General features: G+C 43.6%; 1 protein-coding gene across 1 annotated transcript; it reads right to left on the bottom strand.

Annotated features, from left to right (window-relative positions):
* Positions 1-1,767: 1,767 nt before the first annotated feature.
* On the bottom strand, positions 1,768-9,951 carry ABHD14A (abhydrolase domain containing 14A). Its single transcript, XM_053721120.1, has 4 exons — positions 8,300-9,951; positions 5,831-5,946; positions 2,947-3,182; positions 1,768-2,744 (listed from the first exon to the last, which is right to left on the bottom strand). Exons 1-4 carry the CDS (start codon positions 8,533-8,535, stop codon positions 2,565-2,567), a joined length of 768 nt encoding a protein of 255 aa, XP_053577095.1. The 5' UTR covers positions 8,536-9,951; the 3' UTR covers positions 1,768-2,564.
* Between the last annotated feature and the right edge of the window lie 670 nt (positions 9,952-10,621).

The following is a 10,621-nucleotide window of genomic DNA, read 5'->3' as shown; positions in this document are numbered from 1 at the left end:
CACGGGAAAATTATTAGAAGGAAAAATAATTAATATTTAATTAAAGAAAAAGTAGATGGAGGGGAGAAAGACACACAGTGATGTAAGTCCATCTGAAGGAATTAGGAAAACTACTACAAAGAGACAAGTAAAAGGAAGAAAAAAAAAATGAAATATGAGAAAAAACATTTTTAAGATTTTCTTTATTTATATACTTTAATTCCACTATTTCAAGCCAAGACTATACCAACCTCTGCTGTCTTTAGAATGGAAGCATATTCCTCTGAGCAGCCCGCCGGGTGGGAGGAGTTAAAAATACAATCTAGCTACGCAAGTTGTGCAGTACTACGCAACGTGCATGGGAGATTGTAATTTAACTCCTCCGTCGATGATGTCCAGCCAGGGGGTGACACCATCAGAGGAGATTAATTCCTGCTTGATGGTGTCAAGGACCACCAATATCTTTTCATGGACCACTGGTTGGCGACCGCTGCTCTATGGTGACTGTGGAGGCCATTGAAATACAGTGAACTCATTGTCATGTTCAAGAAACCAGTTTGATATGATTTGAGCTTTGTGACATGGTGCATTATCCTGCTGGAAGTAGATGGGTACACTGTAGTCATAAAGGGAAGGACATGGTCAGCAACAATACTCAGGTAGGCCGTGGGGTTTAAACGATGCTCAATTGGTACTTAGGTGCCCAAAGTGTGCCAAGAAAATATCCCCCACACCATTACACCACCACCACCAACCTGACCTGTCAATACATGGCAGGATGGATCCACGCTTTCATATTGTTTAGGCCAAATTCTGACCCTACCATCTGAATGTCGGAGCTGAAATCAACTCATCAGACCAGGTAACGTTTTTCCAATCTTCTATTGTCCATGTTCGGTGAGCCTGTGCGAATTGCAGCCTCAGTTTCCTTTTCTTAGCTGACAGGAGTGGCACCCGGTGTGGTCATCTGCTGCTGTAGCCCATCTGCTCCAAGGTTCGAGGTGTTGTGCGTTCAGAGATGGTATTCTGCATACCTTGGTTGTAATGAGTGGTTATTTCAGATTTGCCTTTCTGTCATCTTGAACCATTCTTCCCATTCTCTTGTGACCTCTGACATCAACAAGGCATTGTCGTCCACACAACTGCCGCTCACTGGATATTTTCTCTTTTTGGGACCATTCTCTTTAAACCCTAGAGATGGTTGTGCGTGAAAATCCCAGTAGATCAGCAGTTTTTGAAATACTCAGACCAGCCCATCTGGCACCAACAACTATGCCACATTCAAAGTCACTTAAATCACATTTCTTCCCCATTCCGATGCTCGGTTTGAACTTCGGCAAGTGGTCTTCACCACGTCTAGATGCCTAAATGCATTGAGTTGCTGCCATGTGATAGGCTGATTAGCAATTTGTGTTACCAAGCAATTGAACCGGTGTAACTAATGAAGTGGCCAGTGATTGTATATTTACATACATATACACAGTATATATGCTCAGTACTGCATTAAAAACATTTTGTATAAGAAATACATTTAAAAAGTATTTGAAAATGTGTTTGAAACTATCACATTGTATGTATTGTTTTTCAATCCAGGGATGTACCCATTGAAATGCTTCTTGGTTATGTTCAATTTATCTACCTAGTTGTGGCTGGTTATGGACAGAGATAAAGAAACACCTGGGCTAACCAAGGAATCCGTGGATAGCATGGTCATCATTTTGAACCCTGTAGAATGCACTCCATCCTCTTTTCAAGAGGTTTATCCCTGGACAACAAAACAATGCAATATTTGCTTAGAAGATGGACATTTATTTGATGTGCAATTATTTTGAAATGAAGAGATACATTTTTGATCCACAAATAAAAAAAAATGCTTAAATGTCTCTATAACGTTGACCAGTTTATTTGTACATTCTATAAAGTTAATTACAGTGTCAGGCGCCATTCCCCATGCTTATTTCCCCAAATAATTATGTAAAAACACACACAAAACAATACAAAAGTAACTTTATATTAACATTTTCAATAAAACCCCAGACTCTCCTATACTATATTTGTAACGACTACAAAAATGTGCTCAATCATTAAAAGGGACATACATTGAACATACTATGCATGGCAATTGGCACCTTATGCACAACCCCAGGTGCCAATCTCAGAGCATAATCAGAACCCTTTTCTGGACTAGCTTAATTGACAGTAAAACTAGGGCACAGTGGTTATCAACCAATCGCCAGTAGTCTAGGTTCTGCATGGTCACCTAGTGCCAATCTTGGTGTTCAATAAAGCATGAAGCAGTATTTTTAAATGCACTTATATTACAAAGTGCATACAATAGTGCTTTCCCAATACATTATTGAGTTTTATGTCTCTTTAATACACCTGTCAATACCACTAATAAGTTACATAAACCACTGCACCAAAACTGCATAGCCAATGACCCGCCCATGAGCAACCTCCTGCCAAATCTTTGGTGCTTCCTCAACATACTAAATGTGCTCAGTACCATTGTGAGTGTGCCAACAAGTCACTCTTTGTTAATAGTAGTAACTATTTCTCTTGCTGTTAACTTCTCCAATGATCTGTCACAGCTTGCTCAGGAACATTAGCAGAACTGTATGAAATTCTTCTGGTCTGTCCATGTAACAAGCATGTCCAGCCCCCTCCAGAGGACTTAAAGTGTGATTGGGCAATAACTGTAAGCTTTCCAGTGATTGGACGCCCAGATTGGTATCCAGTTTTCCATACACAATAAGAGAAGGGACCTGTTGGTGAAATAAAGATCATGTTAAAATAAACATTGTGTACTTTACATAGGCCACTCAAGTTTCCCCATACCAGAATACTATGGTCCCAGAACACAGTGTTCCTCTTCATGCCGCATGTATGTGATAGTGCTAGTGTTATTTATTCTGCTAGGTGTTGCTACACTAGTGTCCCAGAGCATGAAATGCGTAGTACACCCACCTGTATCTGCTGGTACTGTTCAGGTTTGAAGCTCTTGGTTCCTACAGGGGCTATGGGCACAAAGCCTTTTAGACGGTCTGGGTGCTGTAGGAGTAGGGGCAGAGAGAACATGCCACTCATGGATGGGCTGATGATAATAGGCTGGCGCATGCCAAAAGATTCCATAATATGCAGGAGGTACTCTGTACGCCCTCGTTCGGAAGACAAGGGTTGAGAAAGCATTGAGTCCCCATATCCTACAGGGAAGATAAAGATTATGAGCTCATTGCAAAGACATCAAAGCTAGGATCACTCACACAGTGAGGGACAGTGCCAGGACCTCGCACGCAGTGAGAGAGAGTGCCAGGACCACTCACACAGTGAGGGGCAGTGCCAGGACCACTCACACAGTGAGGGACAGTGCCAGGACCACTCACACAGTGAGGGACAGTGCCAGGACCACTCACACAGTGAGGAACAATGCCAGGACTGTTCATGCAGTGAGGGGACAGTACCAGGAATGTTCATGCAGTGCTTGACTGTGCCAGGACATCTCATGCAGTTAAGGACAGTGCCAGGATCTTTCACACAGTGAGGGACAGTGCCAAGACCGCTCACACATTGAGAGATAGTGTCAAGACAAGTCATGCAATTAGGGACAGTGCCAGGACCGCTTACGCAGTGAGGGACAGTGTCAGGACCTCTCATGCAGTGAGGGACAGTGCCAAGACTGCTCACACAGTGAGAGCGGAATGTTCATGCAGTGAGGGACAGTGCCAAGACCAGTCATGCAGTTAGAGACAGTGCCAAGACCAGTCATGCAGTTAGGCACAGTGGAAGGACCACTCACGCAGAGAAAGACAGTGTTGGGTCAGGCATACAATAAAAGAAAGGTCATCCAGGCAGTTAGGGACAATGTTGGTGTGTGGCATTCATTGAACATGTTGCAAGCACATAGAGAGAGACAGTATCAGTATTAAAAAGGGACAGTCTACACAAAAACTGTTATTGTTTAAAAAGACAGATATCACCTTTACTGCCCATTCCCCAGCTTTGCACAACCAACATTGTTATATTAATATACTTTATAACATTTAAACCTCTAAATTTCTGCCTGTTTCTAAGCCACTATAGACAGCCTTTATATCACATGCTTTTTTATTTGCTTTTCACAACAAGAGACTGCTAGATCATGTGAGCCATATAGATAACAATGTGATCACACCCGAGGAGTTATTTAAGAGATAGCACAACACAGTACTAACTGCATGTCAATAGATAATAAATAAAAAGTTATGTGATCAGGGGGCTGTCCGAAGATGCTTAGATACAAAAGTATATTAATATAACTGTATTAGTTATGCAAAACTGGGAAATGGGTAATAAAGGGATTATCTATCTTTTAAAACAATACAAATTCTTTTGTAGACTGTCCCTTTAAGGATGAACATGCACCGAGGGATAGTGTCAGGGACATAAATGCAGACAGAAACAGATTGGTATGCAGTGATGTCAGTGCAGTAAGATACAGTGTTAGGGAATGGCATGCAGTGAGATACAGTGTTAGGGAATGGCATGCAGTGAGATACAGTGTTAGGGAATGGCATGCAGTGAGATACAGTGTTAGGGAATGGCATGCAGTGAGATACAGTGTTAGGGAATGGCATGCAGTGAGATACAGTTAGGGAATTGCATGCAGTGAGATACAGTGTTAGGGAATGGCATGCAGTGAGATACAGTGTTAGGGAATGGCATGCAGTGAGATAAAGTGTTAGGGAATGGCATGCAGTGAGATACAGTGTTAGGGAATGGCATGCAGTGAGATAAAGTGTTAGGGAATGGCATGCAGTGAGATACAGTTTTAGGGAATGGCATGTAGTGAGATACAGTTAGGGAATGGCATGTAGTGAGATTAGGGTTGCCACCTCGGCCATGTTTTCCTGGACACTTATAAGTTACTCATGCTGCGGGGTGTGCAGAGACGAATATGAATAGTGCTGTTCAGTGTCACTATTTGTGTGCTGCCCAGAGTTGAAATACATGTTCTTACCTGCACACAGTGCAGCATGTATAACTCATAAGTGTCCAGGAAAACATGGCTGAGGTGGCAACCCTAAGTGAGATACAGTGTTAGGGAATGGCATGCAGTGAGATACAGTGTTAGGGAATGGCATGCAGTGAGATAAAGTTTTAGGGACATACTCTACATGGATGTGGGCTGTAGATGCAGGAAGAGCCAAAGCTTGGGATGGGCATTCAGGAAGGGACAATGAAAGGGCATGCAAGCAGCTAGAGACATAATTATGGACAGACATTCACTGAGAGAACGTGTTGGGGACAGGCATGCAGTAAAAAACAACTATATAAATTCAGTGAGGTAGAGCAGGGTTTCTCAACCGCAGTCCTCAAGTACCCCAGGCCAGGTTTTCATTATAGCTGAACCACAGCACAGGTGAAGTAATCAGCTGATCAGTAACCATGGTTACTAACCTGCTCTCACCCATCAGCTGATTATTTCACCTGCGCACTGGTTCAGCTATAATGAAAACCTGGTCTGTAGGTGGTACTTGAGGACTGCGGTTGAGAAACAATGAGGTAAAGCATCAGGATTATGCGTGCAATTAGAGAGAATGTGCATACGACACAGGTACATGTGTGCAGTGAGGGACAGTGCCAGGGGCATACCTTTGACCAGTGCTGGGGACCTGCATGCATAAAAGGCTGTGAGAGGGGAATGTATGCGCTTGAGGGACATTGTCAGTTACCAAGAGCCAGTGAGGGACATTGTCAGTGACCAAGAGCCAGTGAGGGACATTCATGCAGTGAGGCTCAGGATTGTACATGCAATAAAACAGTAGCAAGATATGTGCGCACAATAAGGTGCAGGATATGGTGTGTGCTTCACCTGGTAAGTCAACAGCCACTGCTCTGTATCCATGCTCTGCAAGAATGTTCAGCGTCCCCAGATCCTCCCACGTCTTGGAAGTGAAGGAACGACCATGCAACAATAGCACTGGAGGCCTGGGAATGAAAAAGAAGGTCAGAGGGTATGGATGGAATGATGAATGCAAGTGGCTTGAGACTAGAGGGGACAGTCACAACTACAGAGGTCTGATCATAAACGTTTTGTATTGTTCATTGCTTCATTTAAAAGAATAGATCTGGATGGAGTAATAGAGAGAGATACTTTAAAACGTCTCAGGTTGTTTGTCACATAACACATTGAGAGATCTAGACGGTGTCTTTATGAAAGCTGGAAAGGTTATACCATGGGATAGAAGGATCTAGACCAGGAGCAACAACTTTCTGTGGCAAAGTAACACAACAAAGTCACCAGGAGAGTCAGCCTGAGTGGTTGAATGATATAATCTGATCATTAATAAAATACAGTAATAATAACAATAAATAAATATATAAACAACAGACCCCTGGCCCTGTGACCCCTATGTCATACACCCCTGCAGCCCCTCATACCAACATCATATCATTTCCTGGCCGTTAAAGGGACATGAAACCCCAACATTTTCTTTCATGATTTAGGTAGAACATACAATTTTAAACAACTTGTCAGTTTACTTCTATTATCAAATTTGCTTCATTCTCTTGGTTTCATTTGTTGATAGAGCAGCAATGCACTACTGGTTTCTAACTGAACACATGGGTGAGCAAATGACAAATCGGTATAATATATATGCAGCCACCAATCAGCAGCTAGAACCTAGGTTCTTTGTTGCTCCTGAGCTTACCGAGATAAATCTTTCAGCAAAGGATAATAAGAGAAAGAATCAAATTAAATAATAGAAGTAAATTGGAAAGTTGTTTAAAATTGTATGCTCTGTCTAAATTATTGTCTAACTATGACTTTACTGTCTCTTTAAGTCCCTTTATCAGCCACATACACACATTAAATCAGATCACTGGCCCTGCAGCCCCTCTGTCAGTTGCATACCCACATCAGATCACTTTCACTCCCTAAAGTGCCCTCTCTTAGACATACACATTAGGTCAGACCCCTGGTCCTGCACCTCCTGTATCAGTCACATACCCACATTAGATGAGACCCCCTGGCCCTGTAGCTACTGTCAGTTTCATACCAACATCAGATCACTTTCTGGCCCTAAAGTGCCTCTATCATCAAGTATTAGATCAAACCCATGCAACTCATCTGTCAGCCACATGAGATTAGACCTAGGACCTGAAAATCCCTCTTTTAGACACGCACGTCAGATCAGACCCCTGACCCTGCAGCAGCTCCTGTATCAGCCACATACCCACATTAGGTCAGACCCCTGGCCCTGCAGCTCCTCTATCAGCCACATACTCACATTAGATGAGAGTAGACCCCCTGGCCCTGCAGTGCCTCTTCAGCTACATACCCACATTAGATGAGACCCCTGCAGCTCCTCTATCAGCCACATACCCACATTAGGTCAGACCCCTGGCCCTGCAGCTCCTCTATTAGCCACATACCCACATTAGATGAGACCCCTGCAGCTCCTCTATCAGCCACATACCCACATTACATCAGACCCCTGGCCCTGCAGCTCCTCTATTAGCCACATACCCACATTAGATGAGACCCCTGCAGCTCCTCTATCAGCCACATACCCACATTAGATGAGACCCCTGCAGCGCATGCGCCTCTATCAGCCACATACCCACATTCGATCAGACCACATACATCTGCAGCTCCTCTATCAGCCACATACCCACATTACATCAGACCCCTGGCCCTGCAGCTCCTCTATCAGCCATATACCCACATTACATCAGACCCCTGCAGCTCCTCTATCAGCCACATACCCACATTAGATGAGACCCGTGCAGCGCCTGCGCCTCTATCAGCCACATACCCACATTAGATGAGACCCGTGCAGCGCCTGCGCCTCTATCAGCCACATACCCACATTCGATCAGACCACATACCTCTGCAGCTCCTCTATCAGCCACATACCCACATTAGATCAGACCCCAGACCTCTGCAGCTCCTCTATCAGCCACATACCCACATTACATCAGACCCCTGGCCCTGCAGGTCCTCTATCAGCCACATACCCACATTACATCAGACCCCTGGCCCTGCAGCTCCTCTATCAGCCACATACCCACATTAGATTAGACCCCTGGCCCTGCAGCTCCTCTATCAGCCACATACCCACATTAGATGAGACCTCTGCAGCTCCTTTATCAGCCACATACCCACATTAGATCAGACCCCTGCAGCTCCTCTATCAGACACATACCCACATTAGATCAGACCCCTGGCTCTGCAGCCCCTAAATCAACCAAATATACAACAAAAAGACTATTATTTAATGTACCCGCTTTACACCCTACACTCTCCTCAAACCCTCTTCTCACCACATTTCCTCACCTTTCTGCTCCAGCATCCTCCATCTTATTGCGTGGCATGGCTTCTCTGTAGAAGGTTGGCCAGTCCCCTGATAAGGTTGCCTTTCGCATGGTTATGTTGGTTTCAGGATCAGCTTGAGGAACTTCCTCTCTTTGTTCCCTTTGCTCTCGCTGTCCAGATGGGAGCAGCAAGTAGAGGACGACTGAAATGGACAAAACCAGAACTAACACCAGCAGCTTGTGCCGACCCAAACCCATCCTCAGAAGCCAGGAAAGTGAGGACTACTCTCCAAGCACAATATAACCTCAACCTGTGTGTATGTGACACCCAAACCTACCACACAATACTCCTGTATGTGACACCCAAACCTACCACACAATACTCCTGTGACACCCAAACCTACCACACAATACTCCTGTATGTGACACCCAAACCCAGCACACAATACTCCTGTATGACACCCAAACCTAGTACACAATACTCCTGTATGTGACACCCAACCCTAATACACAATACTCCTGTATGTGACACCCAAACCTAATACACAATACTCCTGTATGTGACACCCAAACCTAATACACAATACTCCTGTATGTGACACCCAAACCTAGTACACAATACTCCTGTATGTGACACCCAAACCTAGTACACAATACTCCTGTATGTGACACCCAAACCTAGTACACAATACTCCTGTATGTGACACCCAAACCTAGTACACAATACTCCTGTATGTGACACCCAAACCTAGTACACAATACTCCTGTATGTGACACCCAAACCTAGTACACAATACTCCTGAATGTGACACCCAAAACTAGTACACAATACTCCTGTATGTGACACCCAAACCTAGTACACAATACTCCTGTATGTGACACCCAAACCTAGAACACAATACTCCTGTATGTGACACCCAAACCTAGTGTGTGTGGCACTTTAAGCTAAAACACAATTCCTGTCTGGCACCCTAACCCAGTACAACAATTTTTCTGTGTGTATGTGGCGCCCTATAAATACTATATATATACAATAATATGGAATGTACAGTACAAGAACCCAGCATGCAATAACTTTGTGTCTTTGCTTCTGAGTAATCGAACACCATCACAGCATAAAACAAGGTTTTGTGTGCATCTACATACCTGAGTACCAGCCTAACAAACATACAATACACATGCATGTATGCCAGGCATTTTAACACCACTTCCAATAACCCATATGCAAGCTAAGCAATCATCTTATGCCTGTTGGAACCTTACATTTGTCAACCTTACCATAATAAGCAGTAACAGTGTGTGTCAACCTTACCATAATAAGCAGTAACAGTGTGTGCCAACCTTACATATAATACATTATCTAGGAATATCTGCTAACCATAGTGTGTGCCAGCATTACACAACACACATTAACCCTTACAGAGCGTGTAATAACTGTATGTGCCAACCTAACAAGGTACACACTAATCCTGTGCCAACCCTAACACATTTACCCTAGGGGTGCCAACCTTATAAAGCATGCAGTTAACCCTATAAGGCACACATTAACCCTCTGAGTGCCAATCTTACAAAGCATGTAGTAACAATACAAATAAAGACAAATGTGTATGGTGTATGTGTGTCGCTATATTTGTCACAACCCAGCTGCAAGATCTCTTCCTCCCTCGTGTCTCCTCCCTGTATGACACTCTGCTCCCCCCCTCTCTCCTCCCTCTCCCCTCCCCTTATTCTCTTTCTCCTCCTCCCCCCACCTCTGTGCTGCTTTATGTTTCACTCACACATCTCCTCTTTTCACTTATTATTAGATATTAAATAAAACAAATAATCACACCCCCTCTCTGCACATCTAGTCTTATGCCACCCCTAAGGGCAGATTGGCATTCTGACAACAGGATTCATTGTGTGCCAGGCTATTTTGTACTAGAGAGAGGATTTATTTAATGCAGTGTCTGATGAACCAGTTCTGGAAACTAAGACTATCTCATGTGTGTTTAGCCTGTGCTGGGGCATCAGTAATAGCAGCAGTTAGGGGTCATTGGGCTGGTGCAGAATACAAATATAATCATTTTATAATCATAGTCTGCTTTTTAACCTCTGCTTCTGAATAACTTTCACCCCTAGAGTTTTGTGATATGATATGAAACCCCAAAACCCCAATTTTCTCTTTCATGATTCCAATAGAGCAGCAATTTTAAGCAACTTTCTAATTTACTCCTATTATCATTTTTTCTTTGTTCTCTTGGTATCTTTATTTGAAAAGGCAGGGATGTAAGCTTAGAGCCAGCCCATTTTTGGGTAGCACTTGCTGATTGGTAGCTACATTTAGCGCTACTCAGTTTCTCAA

Source organism: Bombina bombina, chromosome 7, assembly GCF_027579735.1.
Source record: "Bombina bombina isolate aBomBom1 chromosome 7, aBomBom1.pri, whole genome shotgun sequence".
Classification (NCBI taxonomy): domain Eukaryota; kingdom Metazoa; phylum Chordata; class Amphibia; order Anura; family Bombinatoridae; genus Bombina; species Bombina bombina.
Note: the sequence above shows the minus strand (reverse complement) of the source record. Positions and strands in the feature narration are given on the sequence as shown.